General features: G+C 50.4%; 1 protein-coding gene across 6 annotated transcripts in view; it reads left to right on the top strand.

The window, feature by feature from the left end:
• TEX2 (testis expressed 2) overlaps positions 1 to 14,042 on the top strand; it is a 77,396-nt gene that overhangs the window by 29,130 nt on the left and 34,224 nt on the right. For all 6 annotated transcript variants that reach the window (XM_075579946.1, XM_075579941.1, XM_075579944.1 and 3 more), the window contains one exon: positions 8,860 to 10,492. In XM_075579946.1, the coding sequence (XP_075436061.1) occupies positions 8,885 to 10,492 (1,608 nt within the window). In that variant the 5' untranslated portion in view covers positions 8,860 to 8,884. The remainder of the gene's footprint in view (positions 1 to 8,859; positions 10,493 to 14,042) is intronic.

Below are 14,042 nucleotides of genomic sequence, written 5' to 3'. Positions count from 1 at the left end.
AATCTGTGACGACGTTATCATCCCTTCTGATCAATTCTGTGTGAGGGGGATATTAAATATTCATCAAATAGCCTGGAATACGAGCGTTCGTGATGTGGCTTTCATGTCTTGGGATCCCACGGGAGAAACTAAAAGGGAAGAAGGGCAGAGTCAGCTGGGTCATATAGGGCCACTGTTGCTAAGTGGGGCTAGCGCATCTCGTAGGCTGCGGCCATAGTAGGGGCGACCGGCGCGAGCGACGTCACGGGCGCCGAAAACAAAATGCATAAGGTCAATGTGCGCGGCCATAGTGCACGTGAGAGGCGGCGCTGTAGAGACTTCAGGAAACGGATACATTGGTTTTTATGGCGCAATGGCAGGGTCACGTGCGCGGTTCTGCCGATGTGGGCGAACCGCTCACATGACGCCCTCGCCATGCCCCCCCCCCTTCGCGCAAAACCTGCATGCCACGGATCGTGTCTAGTAAAGGCGCGCGTGACATCATGCGCTGCGTCAAAAACGCGCCCGTACTATGCACGAGGCCTAAGGCTGCACCGGCGACGCGACCGATTTACGTCGACCATTGCGATGAGTTGTGTTTGAAGTTTAGGCGACGTCGCTGGCTGACGTCACAAAAGGGGAGGGCAGAGGGACGGAGAAGCTCCCGATTGGCCGCAAGGGGAGACCATCACCGTCCATCGCGTCGTAAAAACGCTCCATGACATCATAACCGCGCGCTGTTGCATGATAACCCCGCCCCTTACGTCAGAACCCCATCTTTTCTCAGCACCACTCCCCCCCACTCCCTGGCGTTGGAAAAAAAAACCCATCCGGCCGACTCTGGATCCCCCCCGCCCCAGAGGCAAGAAGGGGTCTCGCGCCAATCTCACTCAAGTGCGAGGTGCCCTTCTCACGCCAATGATTACGCTCTGTTCTGATTGGCTGGATTTTGCAGGCACAAGGAAGTCCCTGCCCCATAGAACTCGCAATCTAATTTGTGGGGCAGAGAGATGAAGTGAAGATACAGGGATTCAGACCGGGGGGGTTCATAGCTTCGAAGATCCATTCCCATTCACTGTCAGGAACAGGGGGTACATTTAATTGCGCTCATTCTTTGTGATGTATATAAAAAACCAGACTACGAACTCATTTTGATTTCATGTTTGAACAAGATAATGGTAGCAGTCCCATCCGATATATAGAGACTGAATGCATCTGTGTTTTTCCCAGCAATAAGCCGGTCTTCTTTGGTATGAAGCCTTAGGCCAGGTCCATAGTGCCTGTGCGGTGGTGCGCTCGGCCGCGACGTCACCCCGCTTGAAGCGAGTGCGTTTTATGTTTTGGCCACGGTACGCGCGCCATCCGCGGGCGCGTCTAGGGGGCGCGCCAGTGACGTCACTGAGCTAGTTAACCGCTCACGTGACCGGCCTGTCGCGCTGAGAAATCAGTTTAACTGATTTCTCACGCAACGCGCGCCCCACTCCTGCTTCCGCACGCACGCCGCGCGGACGCGAACGCCGCCTTAAGGCACGGTCTGCGGGTTACCATGGCCCCCAGCCTCACCCTTACATCTTCCTGAGAGAGAAGATGGCTTCACAGCGGTTCCGATGAAGGGAGAGCGTTGGCTTCTGGGGGTTTGTCAATTTAAACGTTGGTGTTTTTGGAGCTATGAGAAAAGGACATTATTATTATTTGTCTCGGTCCCTCTATCCCAGTGATAATAGAATATGATTTGATCCTGTTCACTTCCTGCATCAATTTGAAGAAGCGACTTAAATTAACAGTTCCAACGACGCCATTATTGTTATTTTTTGTTCACCCCTAGATCGTAAGCAGGAGCCATCCTGTGACATGCTGTATACAAGAACATGCTATTATTATTAGTATTAGTATTATTATTATTATTAGACAGTGCGGTGTATTGTGCGCGGTGTTGTAATTGAAAAGATCTTTGAAAGAGAAAAGCGCTATCTATATGTAATAGTTATTATTATTATTATATTATTATTATTAATAAAACATTTCATTATTGCATTAGTGTGACGTCCCTCCTCCTGATGTACTAGGGCAGGAGCGGCCAACTCCACTCCTCAAGGGGCCTCCAACAGGTCAGGTTTTAAGGATATCCCTGCTTCAGCACAGGTGGCTCAAGCAGAGGCTCAGTCACAGACTGAACCTCTGAGCCACCTGTGCTGAAGCAGGGACTGATTGAGCCACCTGTGCTGAAGCAGGGACTGATTGAGCCACCTGTGCTGAAGCAGGGACTGATTGAGCCACCTGTGCTGAAGCTGGGGTATCCCAGAGGACTGGAGTTGCCCGCCCCAGCGCTACGTGAAATTGTTTGTGCTCGTGGCCTTCTCGCGGGAGGAAAAGCGCGGTACGTGTCGGCGCGGGCTGCGGCCAATCACTCGTGGCAATGGATGTGTGTGGGACGCTGGGGGTGGGGAGGGGGAGGGGGAGGGGGAGGGGGAGTGGGGGGGGGATATGAAGAGATTAAACATTGGCGCAGTTTTTCTAATGAAAACATTGACACTGAGAGTTGTTCTGTGTTATCTGCAAGCAAAGCGTGGGCTGTTTATACAGCTGAGCCGCGTTTATCTGTGTGATCGGTACACCATGATGTTTGTATTACATTCCCCCCTCCTTCTCTCTCTCCCCCCCTTCCTTCCCTCTCTCTCCCCCTCCTTCTCTCTCTCCCCCCCCCTCCTTCCCTCTCTCCCCCCCCTCCTTCCCTCTCTCCCCCCCTCCTTCCCTCTCTCCCCCCTCCTTCCCTCTCTCCCCCCCTCCTTCCCTCTCTCCCCCCCTCCTTCCCTCTCTCCCCCCTACTTCCCTCTCTCCCCCCCCCCTCCTTCCCTCTCTCCCCCCCCTCCTTCCCTCTCTCCCCCCCTCCTTCCCTCTCTCCCCCCCCTCCTTCCCTCTCTCCCCCCTCCTTCTCTCTCCCCCCCCTCCTTCCCTCTCTCCCCCCCTCCTTCTCTCTCTCCCCCCCCTCCTTCCCTCTCTCCCCCCTCCTTCTCTCTCTCCCCCCCTCCTTCCCTCTCTCTCCCCCTCCTTCTCTCTCTCTCCCCCTCCTTCTCTCTCTCCCCCCCTCCTTCTCTCTCTCCCCCCCCCTCCTTCCCTCTCTCCCCCCCTCCTTCCCTCTCTCCCCCCCTCCTTCTCTCTCTCCCCCCTCCTTCTCTCTCTCCCCCCCTCCTTCCCTCTCTCCCCCCTCCTTCTCTCTCTCCCCCCCCCTCCTTCCCTCTCTCCCCCCCCTCCTTCCCTCTCTCCCCCCTCCTTCCCTCTCTCCCCCCCCTCCTTCCCTCTCTCCCCCCTCCTTCTCTCTCCCCCCCCTCCTTCCCTCTCTCCCCCCCCTCCTTCTCTCTCTCCCCCCCCTCCTTCCCTCTCTCCCCCCTCCTTCTCTCTCTCCCCCCCTCCTTCTCTCTCTCCCCCTCCTTCTCTCTCTCCCCCCCTCCTTCCCTCTCTCCCCCCTCCTTCCCTCTCTCCCCCCTCCTTCCCTCTCTCCCCCCCCTCCTTCCCTCTCTCCCCCCTCCTTCCCTCTCTCCCCCCCCTCCTTCCCTCTCTCCCCCCCTCCTTCCCTCTCTCCCCCCTCCTTCCCTCTCTCCCCCCCTCCTTCCCTCTCTCCCCCTCTCTCCCCCCCTCCTTCCCTCTCTCCCCCCCTCCTTCCCTCTCTCCCCCCCCTCCTTCCCTCTCTCCCCCCCCTCCTTCCCTCTCTCTTCTCTCTCTCTTCTCTCTCTTCTCTCTCCCCCTCTTCCCCCCCCTTCTATCTCCTCCCCCCCCTCCTTCCCTCTCTCTCTCTCTCTCTCTCTGTTGGAAGATAATCCAATGACTAAATAGTGTTAATTTCCTTAATGAAAACGTCTGATTGTACAGGTCTGCAGACACTTCAATTATCAGTTTGTCAGACGATATAACAGCTGTGAAATCAGAAAGCGGATATTAAAATCTGGGGGCGATCTCGTAGTTGATTCACAGACCGTTTGTATTTTAGGCATTTCTTAAAATGACGATATACAGCACAGCCCCACATTCAGTATATGCATAAGACATTAATTACCCTTAGTGTGTCTTTTTTATCTCCCACTAGGAACGTTTACCATCAAATTCCTGAGACCCCCCTCTCCCCCCCAAAGACTTAGCAGTCGTTGGGTTCAGAAAAGTTCCCAGAAAATTGATTAGGGTAATAAATGAAATCCCCAATTGCTACATGTGCAATGTTCGTGGCACCCGAATACGGGTCGCACTTGTAATTGCAAAATGCTGTTATTTTAAATGTCACCCGTAGTCATGGGTGGGGGGGGGGGGCACCCTTAGTTAGGGAAGACTGGCATCAATAGTAGGAATTTTGGTTACGTTTCTTGTAGCCTCGCACCACAGGGCGTGGCCAGCGCCAGTCCTCAGGGGCCACCCACAGGTCGGATTTAAAGGATATCCCTGCTTCAGCACGGGGGGCTCCCGTCATTCTGACCGAGCCACTGATTGAGTCACCAGTGCTGAAGCGGTAGTTAGGATTGGGAAAACTTGGGCTAGTCCTAGGTCAGGGATTCCCAGTAGGGGGTTAGCGAGGCGTCTCCAAGGGGTTTGTCCCCCCCCCCCTCAAATCTGTAATGGCGGATCGCAGGTAGTATAGTGGGGTCCTGAGCCCGTGTGGGGACTGCGCACTTAGCAAGACCTCCAAACTGCACCTCAGTGTGGATGATATACATGTCGTAGCAAGGCATTGTGGGGCGTGACTTTGGAAGCTCCCGCAGTGAGTGACAGCTATACCCCCCATGCTGCCTGCACACACTGAGGGGCAGTTTGGGGGATTATTAAGCGTGTGTTGCCCCCACGAGCTCAGGACACTATATACTGCCTGGGATCGGTCACACAGTGTTGGCGATAGTCTGAGGGGTCAGCGATAAGATTTATTCTTCAAGGGTCCGGGGGGACAAATATTTTCTAGCCAGGGGAGCGCTGTGTAATAAAGGTTAGGAACTGCTACTTTGGATCAATATAAAAAAATATTACAGTCTGAGTATCTCACCCGGAAAGTAGCCAAAGGTTAGAAACATGTGTCAACTCTCACCCTAACCTAGCAGTAAGTAAGCTATAGTTAGGGAATAATAAATACCAGAACATCATGCACTGAAAATGCAAACTCGCAGGGAACTTAGTTCATCTAACAACCTACATTTATTCCAAAATAGCTTCTACTACCTCTGTCGGGAGGCTAATCAATGCATCCACCACCCTTTCCAAGAAGAAGTACTTCCTGGCGCCTCCCCTCCCACCCACACGTTGATGGCAAAGGTTCAACTGGGCTGACGTAACACCAGTGCGAGCAACGTATTCTTACCACTCGTCACAGTCTCCAACTGGATACCACAACGCAGCATTATTATTAGATAGGGGAGCGAGTCTCACATCCTGTTTTGAACGAGTTCTCTTGGGCAGCTCAACGGCTAAAAAGGAAGCCACGGCAGGCGTCCAATGATGGAGTCATGTTATCTGCCGTGTCCCTCTTCCAGACATTAAACCAGCGGTGTCTCCTGCTCGATTCCTCCTGCCTGGGAATCGGTCACTCCGTGTTAGCGCTAGTCTGAGTCAGCCATAAGGTTGTCTAATTTAGGGGTGCGCTGGACAACTTTAGCAAGGGGGTGCGCCGTGTAAAAGGTTGGGAACCGGTGCCTTGGCGCTGGTTTCTTTTGGAAATGGGATGTGACCGGGGGGTTACCCTTTTAATGCCAAACCTATAAAAGGTCTGGGAGGAAACGGGGAAGGGTGTTGACCCTTTTGTGGATGTTCTATTAACCCTGTTTCCTGTCCAGACACCAGTGCGCGCTCGGCGTGCGTCTGCAGGCGCAGCGACCTCGTTGCTGCTGCCTTGGTTTGTGCACAAGGGATGAGTTAAGGTTTTATAATTCTAATGGAACAAATCACTTCAAAGGGCAAAGTCGCATAATACCCCACATTGAACTGATCGTTGCGATCTCTTTAATAGGTTCAAAGTAAGTAATTGCTGCTAAATCTGCGCGCAACAAAAAATTAGACACACAAGGAGTTTACATTCACTTGGATTCTCCGTGAACCAGATAGATTAGGGTGGGGTTTGGGGATTAGGGTGGGGTTTGGGGATTAGGATGGGGTTTGGGGATTAGTGTTGGTTTTACCGCCGTTAGGGGTTACATCATTACACCTGCTAACGCAGGTGAGGGAACTTCTTAGCATTGACGGTTTACATGAAAATTGCCAGGCTCACGTTCCTGACCCATAGTGCTTACAATCTAATTTCTGGAGACGCAGGCACACACAGTGGATTTGTGAAGGTAACAAGGAGCCAGCTAAGCTAAGTAATTAGCTATGTTGCCGATCGATCCGTTCTCCTGTGAATGATCCGCGAAGATTTGGCTCGGGGGTTCACTAAATGGCTGTCAGTGCAGCAGAAGAGGACCAAAGATGCAAAGTTCTGTGGGGAAGATCATGTGACCAGGCAGTCACTAGATACAATTGGTGCACTGCTAGAGTAAGGGCAGGGCTCAAAAAGAGGTGTGCCAGAGCCTGTTTCAGAAGAGGAAGGGGATGTGACTTTGTAAATGGTTGCTATAGAAACAAAAAATGCTTGTTACATTATAATACATTAAAAATGTCATTCAGAGTGGTTTAAAAAAAAAAGAAGCTGCAAGTATTTTCTCATAGCACAGAAATGATTTATTAAACAAAAAACACATGTAGAATATTGCTTGGTCTGCAGCTTTAATCGTCAAAGAAGAGTTACCGGTCCATAGTGACTATTATACCGTAGTGAACATAGTGCTTCTGTCTACACAAAACCCCTTCTTTCTAGTATTTACCTTTTTTGAATGAATACTTCCTTTAGATTAAATGACTTTCTGAGGCATCCTTCAGTGTTATATGGAGCCCTGGTTGAATAATAGTGAGAGCAGCAATCCCACCCTAACGAACCTCCATTTTTTACAGGATTGGAGGCGGTGGGGTCCTCCAGATCAGAACCACACCATTCTCAGCCCCAGAACCCGGGATTTTTACTGGCGAAGTTACCAGTGTTACTTCCTGGTTTTTAAAGGGGGATTTAAATGGGCATCCAATAGGAAGCCGCCACCGATGATGTCGCAGCTTCCTATTGGCCCAAGACTTGACAGCCACCGGTGAGGGGGATTTAAACCCGGGAAGTTTCTGGGGAATCGGGGGTTGACAGTAGTAGCGTTTGGCTTAGGGGGGGGGGACCCCCCCAATTGTGGGGGAGGGAGGAGAGACTAAAAAAAAAAGGAGGGAGCATTACTCTCTGAAATAGAAGGAAGGAGCAGCTTGTTGGTAACGTAACTGCCTGGATGTGGGTGAAGCCATTAGAAAGCCTTTGTCGGCTCCTTGTGTCATTGGGCAGGTCGCACTATCTCCCTGCGCTTCGGGAATTAACATGAAATCACCTGGCTCTACAGGGCAGCGGTTTGTTGTGCCTGCAAAGTTCTACGTACAGCGCGGTGTACACCGCCGGCGCAACGTTAAAAAAAAACAAATTAAAAATGATCTGTTCTCTGTGGTCATCGGAAAGAGTCGCCCGTCTTTTAGTCGGTGGGCAGTGGGTATTTGCCAGGGCTGAGAAGCGGCACAACACGGGAAGGCCAACGTGTGCTGGTGGATGAAGAAGTCCTTTGTGTGTGCCACTCCGTTGTGCTGACAATTGGGTGACACCAAGGTTACCACGTCATACCGTTTGTACAGTAATCAAGGCATTGTGATGCGTGACGGTCTGTCGTAGGTCAAGTGTGTCCAGTCACGCGGCGGCATTCTGTCAAGGCCACGCGGATAGATTTGCTTTCCGTGGCTGTGTAAGCAGCTCAGAGCATTACGGGCGCTCCCAGCAGAGAGTCTAACGAGCGGATTTAAAACCCCGAGACCCTAAGCTTTATTGAAGGATGTATTTATCAAATTGAACAGAGGGATCAATGAAAGTCGGCGGCACACGGAATTTAATTCGCAAAGAAGAACATCTATTAATGATGGTTCAATCTTAGAACCAAAAGTTTGTGTTCATTGCAGTGTAAGATGTCATCTTTCATTTTGCCTTTCCCCCCCCCAAAAAATGTACTGCTGTTAAGTGTTGATTATCCTTCATTTTGCACGTGTGCTGCTTTCCGATATTTGACCCTTCGGGGGGGTTATTCATTAAACTGTGATAATCGATGTAATGTCGCTTCACGGTCTCTCCGAAACTCTCATTTGGGTATTTCCATGCCCACTGTGCCCTGATCGGCACTATCGCAGCTTTAATAAACGACCTCCTAAGACTTTGAGCAAGTGTCCCAATCTCGTGTCCGTCAGGACATTTAGCAAAACTTTCGGCGACGGCGAGTGGCACCGTGTTATTGGTGTCATTTTACTGTTGTGTATACGTGCATCAAACACACAATTATAGTTGGGGGTGCCTGGTTTTTGGTGTTTATTTCATTTGTTTTTATAAATATTTTTCAATATGCAAAAAAATCGGTGGTTTTCAGTGTTTACATAATAGAAAAAATGGCAAAACACTAGTTCAGTATTTGAACTTTTGTAAAACAATTTTTTGGGGGGTCTGTGTTCAGGGGGCAAGGGGAGGGGTCTGTTTGGAGGGGGGGCATCTTTATGACGGGAGCAGAGGGGGTGTCTGTGTGCAGGGAGCGGGGGGAGGGTCTGTGTGCTGGGGGGAGTGTCATTGTGCAGGGGGGGGGGGTCTGTTTGTGGGGGGGGAGGGCGGGAGGTATTTGTGCCAGGGGGGTGGACATCTTTGTGCCAGGGGCAGGGGGGGGGGTCTGTGCTGGGGGTAGAGAGGGGGGGGGGAATCTTCTTTAATGGGTGGGGAAAGGTATTAGGTGGGACATAAACATTGTCATGTGCTTTTCCCCCCAGGTCCTGACACACTTTTAAGACTGCAATGACAAGTCTGGACAGCAGCCATGCAGAAAAAACACGCCAACCCTCTTCAAAACCGTCTGCGCCAAAGGTGCAGGTCCAGCGCTCCGTTTCTCGAGAAACCATCACCATTCACTTCTCGGCTTTTGGGAAGGACGAAGAAGAAGAGGAGGAGGAAGAAGAATTTAAGGAACCACTCGATGAGGATCTGGACGACCAAAGCATTGTAACAGCACTAGAAGCTAAGGAAGACCTTTGCTTCGAATCGAGTAGCCCTTTGCTTTCTAGTCCTGCCACTGTGCCTGGCATGGCAGTGATAGCGTCGCCATCTTTAACACCACCACCTGCAGCTAAGCCAACCGTAAACACTGTTCAAGTCGTCGTCGAATCTTCTCCTTCATCCAAAGCATTCAGCGCAGTGCCATTAGCCCTACCATCATCATCCCAAACGTCTCCACTAGCAAATGCAGCCAATGTTTCACCTCCCACAGAACAAAAAACTTCGACGATTTCATCCCCATCCAAATCGCTTGCTTTGTCTACTAGTACATCGACGGCCCCTATCCCCAGCGCCAAGCCCTTTTTGAGCATGGTGAAGTCTCTCTCCACAGAGGTAGAGCTGAAAGAATCAACGCCCCCCACAAGGCACAGACACTTGATGAAAAACCTGGTTAAGTCGCTGTCAACGGACACTTCTAAGCAGGAGTCGGAGTCTGTGTTGTACAAGCCACCCGAATCAAAGTTAAACTTGCATCTGTTTAAGCAGTTTACACAACCTCGGATGACCGGTGGAGATTCCAAAACGGCCCCTTCCTCCCCCATCACCTCCCCCTCGGACGGCCGCTACTTTTTTAGGGTGACTGAAGTGGAGGCTAAAATCGAAGACACCAAAAGGCGCCTCTCGGAAGTGATCTACGAACCTTTCCAGCTCCTCAGCAAAATGATGGGGGACGAGTCTTCAAGCTACAGGGCCAAAGCCTTGTCTTCTAGTGCTTCGGAACTCTCAAATATGTCCAGTTTGAATGGCCACCTAGAAAACAATAACAACTTCAGCATCAAAGAGGAGGACGGGGATTCGGAAGCCGACTGCTCCACCGGTGAGGGCAACCAAATGAAGGACGAGAAGACCAAAACTCCTGGAGAACATGTGAAGGATTTAGATTTTAGAACCGCAAGCACAAAGGACGCCAACTTCAGAACGCCTCCGTCTTCGGTCTTGGAGAAATGTTGCTTATCTGCTTTGGCGAGCAGAGAGGACGAGGAGTTTACTGAACTGTACTCAGAGGACTTTGATTTTGAGGAAGCCACTGGGGGGGATCCACTTCTGGATCAATCTGAGCTACAGGACAGAAATGGTACGCCCCCTGAAGATGACATGGATTTGTACGTGGAACACACGGATATACCTGTGAAAACGTTGTTTTTCTTGATACTGTTAGTGTACGGCTACCTTCTACTTCCTCTCCCTAGTTACTTAGATGGACTTTTTATGGGGACTGCCTTGGGATTTATGGCCGCGATCGGTGTCATTTGGCTTTTTACATCACCTCGCGCTCACCATAAACGGCGTAACCACCAACAACATTTGAATTTAGACCCTTTGCACATTGAAGAACCTGACATTTTGAAGGTAAGGTTTACGTGTCGCCATAAGAGAAAAGAAACCAAATCACATGTAAACATGTATTGCTTTTTGAAAAACGATCTATTTTAATCAAACAAAAACAGAAAAGCCAGCACATCATACAAAATGACAACACACATAGTGCAATACCTCAGTGCTTATCTGAAAGAAAGGGTCATTTAGTTAAACCTTTTGGTCATGCTGTGAAGTGGCTGCAGGCTTATAACCTTTTGGCCAATCTGCAGGTCCTAACACTACCTGGCATAATTCTCATGTACCTCTCTTTTCTGCTGGAGGGAGACAGACCATACTGGGTCTGTGATACACAGGATCATGATAATAACTGCTAATTGGAAAGTGGGGCGTGGCGAGCTTTAAACCATAGGGAGGAGGGTCACACCTCCAAGCAACAACAGCTGCGTAACCCATCAAGCTCCAGAACCCCAATCTATTTTAATCATTCTCCATAGTTTCTAAAAGAAAATATATATATTTTTTTTAATAACTTATTGTTTTTTCACCAATTCAAAACCGTTTTATACTCTTGGTACCTGTTGGTGAAGATGTGTTTATGGTGTAGCCTTCCAACAGGGGTGGTAGGGGATGATAAGGGAATTCCAACATGCTTGGAACAGAGAGAGGGCTTTCTTAAATGTGAAACAGAGCCGAGGATCAAATGGGGCCTGGGGACTTACAGAAGATGGGGAAATGGGGCAGACTTTGTGGTTATTCTCTGCCGCCAAACGCTCTGTTTCTACGTAAAGGTAAGTCCGTTCTGTAAATGGTAAGTAGCCGGCAGGGAAGTGGTCTTCGTTTTAATATTGTGTATCAAAACCATAGCGCATATTCTGCGTTTTTTAAAAAAAATATTTATTACCCATTATCTTCCCATTTTGCGGCACGCTGGGGAAACCGTGTTCTTACTCAAATTGCATTCATTCCAGATCTGCCCAACAAGCCATCCACTAACGCATCTCTAGGAAGCTGTCGCTTGTAATGAATAATTCATGCAGTGTTTGAGTGCTTTTTATTACAGGTAACCTGCATGCGTTTGCTGATGGTTTCGTGTACCTTGCACGTCAATTATCTTGCCATCCCGGGGCTTGTTTTCTTTGTAACCTTCTCGCACCTCGTCTGTAGGTTAATTCCCCTTTGCACTTAGTTGGCCAAACATCTTTAGAGCTTTGGAGGTTCCAAGGGGTGCTAAACTAAGGTCCTCTAGACCCCCCCCCCCTCCCAATGGGTCAGGTTGTAAGGATATCTCAACTTCAGCACAGGTGGCTCAGTCAAAGACGGAACCACTGATTGAGCCTCCCGTGCTGATGCAGGGTCTGATTGAGCCACCTTTGCTGAAGCTGGAACGGAATGAGCCACCTTTGCTGAAGCAGCGACTGAGCCACCTGTCTGGAAGCAGTGACCGACTGAGCCACCTGTGCTGAAGCTGGGATATCCTTAAAACATGAACTATTGGAGCGGGTCTGGAGGACCGGAGTTGAGCCCCCTATGTTATACAATGTTCTCTTCCTTCACAGACCATGCACAAATTGCTCTAGAACGGTGGCTTTTCAGAAATGAACGGGTAAATGACATCTGCCAAAAGGTGCTTACAGGTCACAAATGGGGTGGGGGGGGGACGGTGGTTGTGTGAGGTTGGGAACATCTCCTCTCACTGCTGCCTATAAATTCCTCTCCCTGGCAAGCTTCCCATGCCTATCTAGGACGTGGTGGGCTAAATCTCTCCCCTCCTCCAACGCTCGTCCTACCAGTTCTCCGGTACAGATAGCACCAAAGTCGTCTACACTCCATCGCTGCACGGTAACTGTAGTGTATTGGGTACTTCCTGGTCATGTGATGCTGTGATGTCACCACTCTGACTTCTGAACCAGGAAGTACAGTGGGAGCCAGTCGGAGAACATCAGGAAATAAACATGTTTGAGTTGTCCAGGGCAGAGACCCCACCGTATTATCTCGTTTTAGCCACACGGGGGGAAAACACAGGGTTCCCAAAAAATGAAAGACGAGTGGTTTCCGAGATACTTACCGGTGAAGGTGGCATGGTACCGTCCCCTCCAGGGGCAAAAATGGCGGTTTAAATCTCTCGCCTCACACGGACCAGTAGGAAGCCGCGACGTGACCCATCGCAGCTTCCTATTGGCCCGTTGGGACATGGGGGATATAAATATAGTGAAGCGCCGGCGGCACTTTCCCCGGTACGTATCTTGGGAACCTGGGGGGTCCCCGGAGCTGAAATTGCCCCTTTGTAGAGACCCCCTGCTTACCACTCGTAAAAATAAATGAGGGCTATCGCGGTGGACGACTCTTAATGTCGTTGTCCCATGGTCGATTTTTATTGGAGAAAACGTCCATTCTTCATGAAGACGGAAATGATAACCCCTCTGGGTCACGTGATCACGGCCGGCGTCCCTTCAGATGGAAAAGGATGGATCCTGCATGACAGATGGAGCGCGGACGCGATCTCGCCTAGGGAACGCGCACTCGGAGGGCCTGACAGAGCCACGGCATCATGGACTTCTGGAGGGCCGGACCTCAAAGTGGTGGCTACGGCTTGGGGCACCCAAAGGGTTAAGGAAACTTAGAAAGGGAGCAATATAATGGATATATATGTACACTGGGACAGTGGTTCCCAACCTTTATTACACTGTGCCCCTCCTGCTAGAAAATATTTCTTCCCGAACCCCTAATTAATCTTATTGCCGACCCGTCAGACGTTCGCTAACACTGTGTGACCGATCCCAGGCTGTATAGTGTCCTGAGCTCGTAGAACGCCCCAAACTGCCCCTCCCGTGTGTGCGCAGGCAGCATGGGGGGGCGTATAGCTGTCGCTCACTCCGGGAGCTTCCAAAGGCACGGCCCACAATGCCTTGCTGCTGCGGCTGCAAAGCCTTGTGGGGAGCAGCTTTGGAAGCTCCTGCGGTGATTTGACTGTGATTGTGCAGACCCCACACAGGCTCAGGAACCCGCTACACAGCCCCGAATCCGCCAATACAGATTTTTATTTCGGGACGAAACCATAGTGGTTCCAGAATCCCCCTTTTTTGGGAGGCGCGGCGCTGGCAGATGCAGACCGTTGCGAAGAAAAACAAGGTTGTAGAACGTAGAGGGATTAAATAGACCGTGACAGTTCTTTATCACACTGAAAATACTGGTGAGAATTACCCTGGTTAATAGAACATGACTAATGCGTGCAGACCTTGGATGAGTGACGGTTTATGACCAAGAGTAATGGTTTTCAGTTGAAAATAAACAGAACTGTGCTGATAAACTATTGCATCAGCTGCCATTGATCACGTCTTCTATGGCAGCGTGTATGTTTCACCGGGCAACTGGAGTCAAAGGTCACCTGATGTTATATCTCCATGTGCTATGGTTTTATCTATAGCCGAGTGAGGGAGAGTCAGGCAGTAACAGGGTGGAGTAGTGAAAGGGTGCTCAAAACCCCCTCTCCCCAAAAAAGGTCAGCTGCTATCCCAGCTTCAGCACAGGTGGCTCAATCAGCCACAGGTGGTGACACCTGTGCTGAAGCAGGGACTGATTG

Source organism: Ascaphus truei, chromosome 22 (genome assembly GCF_040206685.1).
Source record: "Ascaphus truei isolate aAscTru1 chromosome 22, aAscTru1.hap1, whole genome shotgun sequence".
In the NCBI taxonomy this organism is placed as follows: domain Eukaryota; kingdom Metazoa; phylum Chordata; class Amphibia; order Anura; family Ascaphidae; genus Ascaphus; species Ascaphus truei.
This window is presented reverse-complemented; position numbering and strand designations above follow the sequence as displayed.